Source organism: Adiantum capillus-veneris, chromosome 4 (assembly GCF_014529385.1).
Source record: "Adiantum capillus-veneris isolate H3 chromosome 4, ASM1452938v2, whole genome shotgun sequence".
Taxonomy (NCBI): Eukaryota; Viridiplantae; Streptophyta; class Polypodiopsida; order Polypodiales; family Pteridaceae; genus Adiantum; species Adiantum capillus-veneris.
The window spans coordinates 14,296,512-14,309,801 of record NC_140934.1 but is presented as its reverse complement, the minus strand read 5'-3'; the positions used below and the strand labels follow the sequence as shown (position 1 = coordinate 14,309,801).

Genomic DNA, 13,290 nt, shown 5'->3' with positions numbered 1-13,290 from the left:
ATGTGCTACCTTATATTTGATTATAACCGCTATAGAGTTGCACCCAACCTTCCAGCTGCCAATCTTGGTGAAAAATCTCAAAGTATGGTGAACCTTGAGTATGATGTAGTAGTGGGCCGGGTCCACTGCATCGATAGCCGTGTACAAATGGCAGAATTTTGTCCAAGAATATCTCACTGATAAAGGAAGCACCTGTGAAGGAAGAACTTTACAAAACTTCTTAGGCAATGGAAGACAATAATATAGTAAACAACTGCAACTCTTGGATCACACACAAATGTACACATAATGCCACTTGTATTGACTAGTCAAGGCGTACAATACTCCACAAAGACCCCTTCAAAGTTGAAGCACCCTTGCTTCAAGATGGACAAGAAACTGCAATGAGGCCAGCCAAGTAACGACAACAATTTGCTATGGCTAGAAAGGTCCAATATTTACTCCTTTGCATATCACTATGATTGCTGAAAGCCATTGTTGAGGTTGGGCTGCTTTGGACATGACAAATCAGTGTTCTTTCCACTTGACATTTGCATTTATTTGGACCTCCCTTGCTTCCAACATTAGATCCTAGAGCTTGCACACACATGGGAGTTGATAAAGCTTGTGAGCAAGGAGCAGGCCCATATATGAGGTGGAAGGGAAACCATCAATTATATCGTATGCTTGAATGTACCTCTGAATCAGGATGTCATGTTCGTTGTCGTCGTTTTCTTCTTGGTGGCACCCACACCACTTATTGCTAAGAATCCGCAACTTTTATTATTGCCGACCGCCACACATTTTTTCTCTCTTACCACAATATTAGTCGATCATTGTATCTCATCCCACATGAATGTGGGATTTCTCTCACATCCCTCTAAAACAAACGTAGCATGCAACTTTATTTCAAGAACGTCCAAAAGAAACAACAACAACTATGAAAAACTCTTTTGTGGGTGCTATTAAAATATCTCGATTCTCTTTCACATTGTAGTTTTTACTCTCTCTCGTGCTCACATGACTTGATCTTTCCATGCACTTACAAAGTATAAGAAGTCTTCCATGGTTGATCCCTCGAGTACTTTCTACCATACAACTAAGTAAGAAGTGGAGGATGGAACCTTCACTTAGATGAGAACCCTCGAGTACTTTCTACCGTAAGAAGTGGAGGATGGAACCTTCGCTTAGATGAGAACCCATGGATGGTCAAAGTAGGATAATTTCTAGATAGAACTTACAATAATTAAATCAATTTTTGAATGTGCTATGTGTGTCTTATTAAATTTCAACTCCCCACCCCCCTAGAGATTGTGTGTGTGTGTGTGTGTGTGGGGGGGGGGGGGTTAATTTAAAAACAATTGCCTTCTTTTACTTTTTTGGTGTGTATAAAGAATATATTATGTCATTCCATGTCTTGCGACCGAACTACACAATAATGGACTCGTACGAATATGCACTCACTGAATGTGGAAGGAGGCACAAAAAATGGGGTAATCTTGCCACATATATATGTAAAAGAAGGCAATTGTTTACACACACGCACATTATATATATATATATATATATATATATATATATATATATATATATATATATATATATATATATATATATATATATATATATATATATATATATATATACACACACACACACACACACACACACAAAGAGAGAGAGAGAGAGAGAGAGAGAGGAAGAGCGAGAAGAGATCTAATGTACAACGTCATGAAGCAACAATCAAACAAATCATAACTTGAATATTTTTGACTTTTTGGTGGATGGAGAGAGGGAGAGAGAGAGAGAGAGAGAGAGAGAGAGAGAGAGAGAGAGAGAGAGAGAGAGAGAGAGAGAGAGAGAGAGAGAGAGAGAGAGAGAGAGAGAGAGAGAGAGAGAGCTTAAATGTGTCTCAATTTAATAAGAAAGCAAACTTTGCTACTTGGTAACTATGCACACAACATGCATGACCTTGGTCATTGAAAAATTTGTAACAAGCTCTTTTATGAAGTACATCACACTTGGCATACATGTCAACCAAGGCAGTTCCAAGGTCAACCTTCTTTTTCAACAGCCCTTGGCTAACAATACCATTGTGAATTCTTTTGCCCACTCGACCTACATACTGACTAATGTGTTGGTTAAGTATGTGTTATTTTCAAGTAACCCACTATTGCAAATATCAACATGTATCGTGTCTGCCTTGGTACAAATCCTCATTCTTAGCATAGGTTTTAAGCGAGCTCACAAAGAAAGACTCATTTTGTTCCTGTTCATGTTTGCTTGTGTAAGTGGATATTGCTTTGCCCTATGTAAACAAAACCAATGCACAAGATAGAGGTTCTTACCTTCATCAAAGCAGCGGCACATGGTCCTATCACCGCTCTCTTCCTGTTCCAAAGTATTTGAAGTCCTCACTTTCCCTCGTTGCACCCACTCCATTAGCATTCAATGAAGCCACATACATTGCAACCATCTAAGCACCTACACTATCTTGCTATGCAACCAACCAACTCAAGTGAGTTTTCGAGCAAGGCTACCACCACCGAGTGCACCATGAAAAACAATATACACTCTCTCAACAAAGAGTGCTTTATGAAGTACACCACATTTGGCATACATGTCAACCAAGGCAATGCCAAGCACAATGTATTTTTCAAATAGTCCCTAGCTAACAATATCATTATGAATTATTTTGCCCATATCAACATCATAATGCCACATGTCTTCAAGATACAAGCATATCTGATTGCATTTGGAGAGTTTCCCTCTCTTTCAATCTGCTAAAAATAATTGAGAGCTTCTTGGGCCGTGCTTCTGTTGGGCATATCTCGCAATCAATGGATTCCAATTTTCCAAGAGACTACATTCTAGACAAGAAGCTCCTCAAGCACTTTTTGTGCTTTATGAAGTAAGCATGACATTTTCTATTAACAACCCCTGACTAACAATAGCATGGTGAACTCTTTTGTACATACCAACATCCTTCAAGATGCACATGTAGGTGATTGCATTTGGAGAGATGCCCTCTCTTTACATCTACTAAAAACAGATGCCTTCAAGATGCACATGTAGGTGATTGCATGTGTAAAGATTCCCTCTCTTTGCATCTGCTCAAAACATCCTAGAGCTTCTTGGCCTTTCCCCTGTTGGGCATATCCCTCAATCAATGCACTCCAAGAGACAACGTTTTGGACAAGAAGCTTGTCAAGGACTTGTTGCGCTTGGACAAGTATACCACACTTAACATACATGCTAATATTCACAATAGTGGGTTACTTCACTAGCTTAGTGGGAGAAGGTGTGACACAGTTTCAGTGTGGGAAACAATTTGTGCCACTGGTGATGGTGATGCCATTTAATTTTTTGTCACGATTGAGGGGTTTCCATTCAACATGTAACTTCAGGAAAGATAAGGAACACATTTTCTGTATGTGCTGCATATTACCTAGGCTCCTCTTTGCCTTGCTACATGTATATCATAGTTGCCCACTCTGAAGATTTCCACCCGACCTCATGCATTCAAATGTAGTTAATTCTTGAAAATTTAATTGGTCATAAAGAAAGCCAAAACGCAACCCCCATACATCACCTTAAATTTGTTAATTAGTTGTGAATGTTGATACTGAAGGGTAATCGAGGAACATATGGAGTTCAACAATGGCTAAAAAGTAAGCCCTAAGCAAACACATAAAAAACATTTCCATAATGCAGCAACAATGTGTGCACATCAACCACATAAACATCGACTTTGTGCCAAGAAAACATTTGAACTTTGAAAACAATTGTAGACAAACTGAGGATGTATGTGCATTGTTGAATATGCATGGGCAAGTAATAGCATGTGAGGAATGCACAATGCTTTAGAGAACATGAGAAAATGTGAAGAAGAAAGGAGAAGACAATACTTGGTTGATGACGCCGAAACCCTCATAACCGATGAGATAAGGGTATGGACTATTGAGCTAAGGTAGGGGGTGGCCATAGTGAACGAGGAAGAGGTTAGTGGATTGCACAGGACGTGAAGTGACACACACAATCACAAATCCGGGGGATGCCCACTTGGGGCCTGCCTTGGCTACCCGCAGCTGCAACACTTCTTGCTCCTTGCCCACCTTCACTTGCTCTACGCGGCATGCAACACTGCTCATATTGTTTCTCTCGTCTAGTTGTGCTTTAACTCTCTCCCTCTGCTTGTCGTCGTTTGCTCTCTCACTTTCGTTCTGCTTGCGTCTCATTTAGATTTATAAATGAATAGGTGATCAACTACAAACAAAAGGACCACATAACTCAATGGCTTGAATTTGCGGCGTTCCCCTTTGCTTTTGTTACTTGCATCAAACAACTTCAAAAGTCTCTCTCTCTCTCTCTCTCTCTCTCTCTCTCTCGTGGCAGCTATCTCTACATGCTTGGTCACTCACAACCATTGCTTTTTCTTTACCATGCAGACCTTTCGCTACCTTTTGTTTTAAGGATCACATTCCAATGAATTGATGCCAAGTGGCGTACCTCTCCTTGCAGCATTCTCTATACTAGTATGGCCGGCCGCCTTCGACGACATCTCTCTCTTTCTCTGTCCCTCTATATCGCGTGCACAGGGGCTTCTTTCAGTGTTAGAGTTTAGCCTTCATGTCGCGGATTTCGACACGTGTAAAGGGCTCTCCCTTTCGCCATATTATGTTAGTTTAGATGGTCAACAATCGACTTCGATTGCATCTCTCTCTTTCTCTCTCCCTCTTTATCGCGTGCACAAGGGCTTCTTCTTAGTTTTGGAGTTTAGCCTTCATGTTACAGATTTCGACACTTCTAAAAAGCTCCCTATTCCGCCATATTATGTTAGTTTACATTAGATATTAAATAAATACACTAATTCTGCTTGGAACCATTTATTCCGTGATGGTGTAATTAATTGAACTAATCAAACATGAGTCTTCCTCCACCGCCACAGCTAGGGCCACCTCCTGATGCTTGGTTGGCGCCGCTGCTGCAGGTGTGCCTGGCCGACCCCACAGTTACCCTCCACCTGCCGCCCTACCTCCCTTCAATGCTACTCGCCCCCTTGGATGTTATATGCACTTCAGCTGTCTGTGCCTGCGTTTTTAGTACCGCTTTATTTTGACCGCCTTTCTGGTGCAGAAGCACTTGGCCTTGATGAGCCAGTTTACAAGCAATTGGCAACAGCTCTGCTCGTCTACACAAAAACTTCGGCTCCATCATGTACTATTTTTCAGCTTGTGACCACCATGAGAGAGGTGAGCCCAGAAACTTCAGTTGCCCTTTGTGCAGATGGTCAATTTTGATGATTCTGGATCGTTCGCTGGTTCTAGTTGATGAACTGTAGAACTTTCAGGCTTCATGTGCAAGAGCCATTTTTCTCACAATTGAAAGGTATGTAGTCACCAGTTCGGCTTACGAATGTCATTTTGTTGGCAACTTAAGCATCTTTCGCTTGCAGATGGCTCAAAGGTCATAGAGGGCAGATGTGCAGATGGTGTCTACAACAGGTATAAGATTTTCATCCTGAGCTCTTTCTGATTGATCATTGTTGATGCTGTAAAGGCGTTATCCATGGATGAGGCAACAAGTGATTGGTCGTTTTCAATAATTTTGAGGGCAGTAGGATGCTAATGCAATCTTTAAACAACAATAACCAGCTCAATGACCTCCCTTAATAATGTATCCCTGATAAGACCTCATCTTGATAATGCGATGTGTATATCTTTAGAATATTCTTGGTCTATAGTGCTTTGATTGACCCATTGTCTATAATTTCTCGTTAGGTTGACTGATGTTAGGTGTTAGTCTTTGACTATAGATCGCCTTGTGTTAATCTCATTTTTTCAGGAACATACTATTTTTAAATGGATTGCTCGAATGATGTTATCTACGATCCCAAGAAACACGTAAATATCATGGAAAATATTTTACAGTATCTAAAGGATACCCTTTGCATAAACCTCCTCCCGCTAGAACTAGGCATCTTTTTGATAAAAAAAGCCAAAAACAATAAGACCAGTTGTAGAGAGCTACTTATTTAGAATAAGTCTTTCACAAAGACTTGAACTAGCTAGCTTCTGAACCTCTTTTTATGGCCAGCTCTCAATTTGGATGCTTCACAACTTATATATGACTTGTCCTTATCATTGGAAAAGATATCCTCTATTTTGCACATGCTCTCTTTCAATGACTTGGTAAAGATCCTTGTTGCTCTTGACAAAGAACTGGATGTTCTATGATCTCTAATTTTTTTCCCATTTCCCCATTTTATCTTAATAATATAACCAAGAATTGTGTCACGTGACACATCCCAACTCTATGTGTCCATGGACAAGCTACACCACAGCAGGGTTCAGTCAATCCAGTCAGTTTAGATTAGCAGTGATCCGGCACTTTTGTGAGTCTATTCATAGACCGTGCATGCCTAGTCACTTAGCAATAGATGCATATCCTCTGGTTGCACACAGCATGATCATTAGTATTCCCTTCAGAATCCAACAGATTCAGTCAGGGGAATTTTTCAGTGCATTTAGCCTATTTTCCTATTTTTGGTTATTTTCACTTATTATTTTTAAGTGACTTTCCAACAAAAGTAGGTAGGGCAATTTTGCTAAGTTAATATATAAGCAAACCCAAGTTAGCACTTTCTGGCAGAAGAGGCAGCAAGAGCTTCCCGCTCAACAGGCAACTTCTCAGCAGTACCCCCCTCAGCACCCCCTAGCGTTTTTCAAGCATTAGCATCGCCATCGACTCCATCTCCTTGGTGTTTCCCCCCTACAGCAAGCCATCGCCCACAACCTCCCTTTCCCGGCGTTTGTGTCCCCTACAAGCAGCCCCAACCACTAGCGTTTTTGGTCGCTAGCAAAACAGCAAAGGCCAGCGTTTTTGGATCGCATTAACCAACAAGAACCGGCATTTTTCATCAACCTTTAGCCTTGAAAAACGCAGCCTTTGGTAGCATTCTTATCATCGACATAGACCCCATTGCATCAGTCCATTGCATACGCATTGTACACCTTTGTGCAATCAAAGTAGACCACTCTCGCCGACGAGAGTGGGGCCTTCGGAGGAGGGTTTTACAACCTCTCGGGTGTCGTATCTCTTCTCTCTCCTTCTCTCAGTCTCATTCACTTGCACACACAATTTTCACTCACTTTGTTCGTGATCATAGCACTCTGCATAAGACGGAAGGCTCTCTCCTTCCCTAAGAACTAAAAGGAACCTTGAGCAATAAGGATCACTAATCTTGAGAAAATACAACATTCATTCTGCTGCACCTTACAAATTGGCTCAGTTTTCCTCTTCTGGTGTCGACCTCGCCAATTTTATCAAAAAACTTTGTGGACTTAATCGAGCTTTCATAAGTACTCTAGCTACGCCCATTGTTCCACAATTAGGTGGCCTCTTTTGTCAGGACAATGCTACTTTGGAAGGTGTCAAAGAATTTCAAAACAATCTTTGTACGCTCAGTGACTACTCTTTTAGAAATTGTCCCAAAAGTCTCTAAATTATTCCCTTTTCTTCCAGTCAAGCAAATCAAAGTGGAATCTTTTGGCGTTGACCATCAACTCTCGATTCTTCACAACAAAGCTTTTTTAGCTCCCATACTCGGTGAAACTTGGGTTTACCTCGTCAACTTATCAACATCCACAACTGAGGATTGCCGCCTTAAAATTCTAAAGGGTGGTCAATTTTTGGACAAAGAGGAGCTTATTAAAGCTTTGCTCCCTTCAACCTCAATTCGTTGATGAAGCTAAATGTGCTTCTAATGCAGGCATCATGGAATTTGCCAAAAGTAATGCTGACTTCTACACTGAATTTATTTGGAATGGCTACCGGCCTTACTTAACGCGTGTTTGCAAATTTATTGACCCTAAGGTAGCATGTGAGTCTAGTATTATGTGGTTTGACCATTCTATTTGCTACATCCTTAATCATCTTGAGAAACCGTTTCCTGAAAAATCAGTAGACTTTCACCTCTTTGCTTATAATGCTTTTAGAAGTACGTTCAAAGAAGTGAAATCAAATGAACCTGGTACCTATCTTACACCTATGCCAATTACAAAGGGGTCAAAATTGCTACTCACTTGCTTGAACCTTGCATTGAAGATGATAGTACCCCTTCTTATCTCTTCAAGCCTTACTTGGCTGTTTGACTGACTTAGTCAAAACTCTTTGAGTGGAGACAGTCCAACAGGACTTAACCAATCTGGTTAAAGAGAGTGTTTATTACAAAAAATTGCTCGTTTGTTACATTTGTCACCTAATGGTTATCCACGCTTAACTCTTGGATTACTCCAGATATTGGCAGATATCTACAAATGCTTTCACAAAAATGGTTTACTGTAGGGCTTGATAAAGCCTCTAACAACTCTACAATCTTATGCAAATAACTGACTTGGAATGCAGCTCACATACGACTCATTGGTGATGAACTTACTCTACTAAACGTATGTTCTAATGCTGTAATGGTCCCATATTTGGTCTTAACTCGATTTTTGTTTTCAGAAATGGGTCCTGGTTGCGTATGTGGGAGCACCAGAATCAAATATGGAATGTGATAAATTAAAAAAGAAAAGACCTTCTAATAAACTAAGAAATTTTTTATAAGCTTGACCTACTGTAAAGCAGATGCTTTCATTATCTGGAATGTGGTTTAAACATGGTTTTTATACTAAGGAACACCATAAATCTATTTTGTGGAGGTTTGCCTATCAACATTACTCATATATGATATTTTTTTGTTTAAAAAACAAACCAACTGTTAATTCTTAATGGCATTCAAGGTCATTTTTTACCTCTGATATTATTGTGGCCAAGGCACTGATGGTATTTGTCTCAGTGATCTAGGGCGTGATTCTAAATACTGTTCGAATTTGAGTTTTCTTTCATAAAACTTACTAAACAAGAAGGCTTTCGATGGTGTGGAAATTGTTTAAACATTGTCTTTACCAAGGGACTCCAGAAATCATTTCTAAGGAAGGTGGTTTTTCCAAGTTTGATAATTTTCTCTAAAAAAGAATGACATTTAGGTGGTCTACGTAACATTAGATGTGTTATAATTTATTCGTCAGCTACCCACCTCGTCTCATTAGTTGGAGATAGAGACTAGAGACTAGAGACTGGCAGATCCAGAGGAGAGATTATACTAGTCTAGTACACATAAACTCCGCATGCTGCCTCTTCCCCTCCACTCTTGTACATTAGGGTTAGCAATCAAGGGTTAGAGTTTGCACATACGTAACACAACATGCAACTTCTTCATTCTTTGATGGCCTATACCTCTTTAATGTCACAGTTGTCGTTTGGGTTATGATTAGCAAGAAGCTATACAAATGCTAAACTTCTTTCATTCATACATGTTCCTTTGGTGCGCTATACAAATGCTAAAGCTAGAAGTGGAATAATTTTAATGATGATGAAATACTTTTGTGCTTGCAGCATCTTACCTGGGGATGTACTTTTATTCAATGACAACCTACTAGTAGCAGTGAAGGTAAACCCTCTCTAGTCTCTACGGACAAGAATCTCATCGAAAAAGAACACAGTTGTTATACAAATTGCTGAAAGCTCTGCATAAAGCGACACATCTTTAAGGTTAGAAGATTAACCCTCTCTTTGCATCGATTAAAATAGCCCTGAGCTTCACCATCCATTTAGCAATAGAGCATTCAAAGGGACCACATCCCACAAAGCTGCTTTACACAAGTGATTGGAATTAGAGAGAAGCCCTCGCTTTGCATTGAATGAAAGCGGCCATGAGCTTTGTCACCCTTCTCTTTTTGAACTATTTATGCATTGTAAGATATCACATCCGTTGAAAGCAGCCTGATGCTTACTGGCCTGTTGGAGACAAGCCCTCGGCCCCTCCCTCTGCGTTTTCAAAAAACAACGCCTTACGGCCTGACCTTGCTGTTGTTTGGCATATCCTGTAATTTATGCATTCCAAAAGGCTGCATTCAGGACAGAAAGCTCATGGGAACTTCCAGCGTTTTCACATGTTCAACATGTTTGGCACGCATGATGACCAGAGCCCTACAAAGCACATTATCGTTGACCGAAAGGTCATGACTAGCATTCTCATACTTCCCTTGCTGGACATATCCCGGGAATTGCATCTCAAGAGGTTGGAGCTGAGAAGCAGCCATGTGTGATTACATCTAGAGGGTAAGCTCTTGCATTGCATCCAGTCCCCAAGTGACTGCATCCCGGACAGCCGCTTAAGATCTGGTGAGAACAGCTTGAAGTTTCTACTAAAAGCTCATCACGACTGTGTTTGCCTGTGTTAATGTTTTGCATGAGGGGACACGTCTTTGTGCAAGCAGCTTAGTATTGAAAGATTAGCCCTCAATTCTATTTTATGGAAACAGATCACAACTTCCCCATTCTTCCCCTGCTAGCATCGGAAGAATAGTCCTCGGATGAAAACAAATCACAGCTTTCTCGTTCTTCCCTTGCTAGACAAATTCAGCAATCAATGCATCTGAATAGACCGCATCCCATACACCTATATGCGTTTGCATTGGGAGAAAAGCCTTTGCTTTGCATTTGATGAAAACGAACAGTGTTGTCTCTATTTGGACATAATCTCCAATCAACGCATTCTGAGAGACTGTATAGTAGACACTTAAATGACTCAAGTAATTGCTTTTGAAGGGTAGCCCTTCTCACATCCGATGAAAACGACCCACAGCTTTCTCACCATTATCTTGGTTAAAAACATTCTCGAATTGATGCAAGATTGTATCCTAGAAAGGGATCTTATTAAAAACTTTCATCACTCTACCTTCACTAAAAGCAGCCCAATGCTCTGCCTATACTGCAAGCAGTCCAAATGCTTGCTAATCCAAAGCTTTGTGGCTCTGCCCTTTGGGCACATTGTACCATCAAGCAAGTCAAAGAGGCTGCATTGTGTACAAGAACCGTGTCAAAAACCTTTTTTGCTTTTAGAAGTACAATACATTTTTCTTGCATGTCGTCTAGACTCCATGGCTTCACTAAGGAGGACGCTGTAGGGGTTCCAAAAAGCCTTGAATGTCCAAAGAGATCAATCATGGAAGTGTAGTGTTCTTTGTTTGGTGCAATGCCATGTGTTTCATTCATTCTTAAAAAAAGGTCATCCACTCAAACCCAAGTGACTGTCAAAGTTGACGATGCGGAAGTGTAGACACAAAGGGGGGGAAGAGAGAGAGAGAGAGAGAGAGAGAGAGAGAGAGAGAGAGAGAGAGAGAAAGCTTTATTTACGTCTTCTAAAGGCCGAAGTCGGCCTATGAGACAAATCAATGTACATCTATTGGTAGTCCGGGTGTCCGGGAAAGAAAATACTGAAAATAAAATGCTGAAATGAAAGCTAATCTATAACCGGGATGTGCAGTGTGGTGGTATGGGTATATATGGCTCTGGCACCGCAGATATTGACCATATGAATATATGGCTGTGGATGTAGCTCTGTCACAACAGAAAATGACTACCTCGTGCTGAGTGAAAGTAAAAGTGTGAGGGCATACCCGTATCAAAGCTGGCTAGTAGTGTGTAATGGGTCATCGATGGGTATAAAAAGTGGTACATGGGGGGGAGGGGCTGAAAAACCCGTGCTGCTCATGAAGTGTACGGATCCTCAGTATATCATGCTGGTATAGACGGGGCCGTCGGTATCCTGACTCCCGGGGTCGGCGTCATGCTCGCTGTGCCTCTGCCTGCTCGAGTGTCAGCCCAGTCGTCGTCGGCGGTGTGGGATCCCCTGAAGTCATTCTCTGGAAAAACTGAGTGATCGTCTGCTGAACACCTCCAGTGTCATGTGGTCGTGGTCGTGTAGACTCCTCACATGTGTGAAGTGCTCCTGTGATGAAATGGCCCACATGAGTCTGGTCTCTCCTCCTCATGCATGTCTGGAGAGTCCTCAATCCCAAATCTCTGTCTAAGCTTTGAGTAAGCTGGGCATCGTAGCATGAAGTGCTCCTCCGTCTCCACCTCTGTCCGACACACTGGGCAAGTCCGGTTCTCTCGTGGTATGCCTCTGGCTCTGCCCTGCTCAATCTCAAGCTGGTGTGATGAGACTCGAAGCTGGCCGATGGCTTCCCGTAGGTGATGTGGCATGTACTGCTGCATATACTGAGGGGTGTCTATGAAGCCTTGATCTGCTATCTGGAGAAAATGCTCATGGTAGTGGAGCATTTTCGTCGGTAGTGGCTGCCTGGGGCTGATCCATGTCCTCTCAATGTAAATATGCGAAATCTCTTGCGTGACGATCCTATTCCTCTCCTGATGAGTGAGTCTTGAGAGTATAAGTAGGTGCATGGATGTCATACTGGAGGGGTGGTAGTCGATCTATATCAAGCCCATATCTAGTGAACCACTCGCTGGTCTGTGCATACCAAGAAGAGGCATCTCCCGCCAGTGCCATAGACTGTGATGCCTATAGTGCTCGATAGGCAATGCGGTCCCTATCCATACTCTGTAATCTATGTAACAAGCAAACCGTCTGAAATAGTGCCTCTACTAGCATAGGTGGGACTGCTAGCTCTGCTCTGACTATATCATGTGGAACGGACGGCTTGCTGCGGATCATCGTGGAGATCATCAGTACCTGTGGGCGCTCTATCAAAGGCTAGATCGAGGCCAAGCCAGGTCCCCATATGGCTGCCCCATACATAAGAGCTGGTGTAACCAAAGTGTCAAAAAACCACCCCTTTGTACGGGGCTCCTGAAAGTGTGCTTGGTGGCACTGTCTCTCCATCTGTGCGAGTGCGGAGTACCCCCTGGTCAGTCTGTCTCTGGATGCCTGTGTCATGGAAAAGGCCCCTGATGCCGTGGTAAAAGTCACCCCCAAGTAGACATATGAGCCTACAACCTCGATACTGCCCCCTGTTGTTGTGAAAGAGCTCTCTGGTCTGATCCGTGCTGATGTATGAAAGATGAGAACCTTGGTTTTCCCAAGGCTCACTGAGAGCCCTCGCTGCGCACAAAAGTCATCAAGCCCAAGTAGATGCTGACGCAGCCCCTCTGCTGACTCTGATATGAGTACAATATCATCGGCATATAATAGTATATGGACTGTGGTGCCACCCATCTCCACCCCATCACCTCCTCTATACTGAATAAAATCCACTATCTCATCAGTGTACATTGTAGAGCCCAAAGAGTGTAGGGGAGAGTGGACATCCTTGTTTCACACCAATGGTGCTAAACAAGGTCTCTGTAGTGCCTCCTGGACATCGTACTCGCCCACGTACTTGCTCATAAAGTGTATATATGCCCCATATCATGTCCTCCTCAAGCCGAAGTGAGAGTAGTCGCCTGAAGAGTCGCTCACGT

The 13,290-nt window shown here is 42.1% G+C and overlaps 1 protein-coding gene across 7 annotated transcripts in view; it reads left to right on the top strand.

Moving 5' to 3' along the window:
- Positions 1 to 4,873: 4,873 nt before the first annotated feature.
- LOC147458746 (uncharacterized) overlaps positions 4,874 to 13,290 on the top strand; it is a 69,480-nt gene continuing 61,063 nt past the window's right edge. For 3 of the 7 annotated variants that reach the window (XM_086510185.1, XM_086510187.1, XM_086510184.1), the window contains exons 1-4: positions 4,875 to 5,231; positions 5,307 to 5,367; positions 5,435 to 5,483; positions 9,418 to 9,472. In XM_086510185.1, coding sequence (XP_086366311.1) covers positions 4,944 to 5,231; positions 5,307 to 5,367; positions 5,435 to 5,483; positions 9,418 to 9,472 — 453 coding nt within the window. In that variant the 5' untranslated portion in view covers positions 4,875 to 4,943. Of the gene's footprint in view, positions 5,232 to 5,306; positions 5,368 to 5,434; positions 5,484 to 9,417; positions 9,473 to 13,290 lie in introns of all 7 variants that reach the window. The other 4 variants (XM_086510186.1, XM_086510183.1, XM_086510188.1 and 1 more) reach the window with 2 other exon arrangements.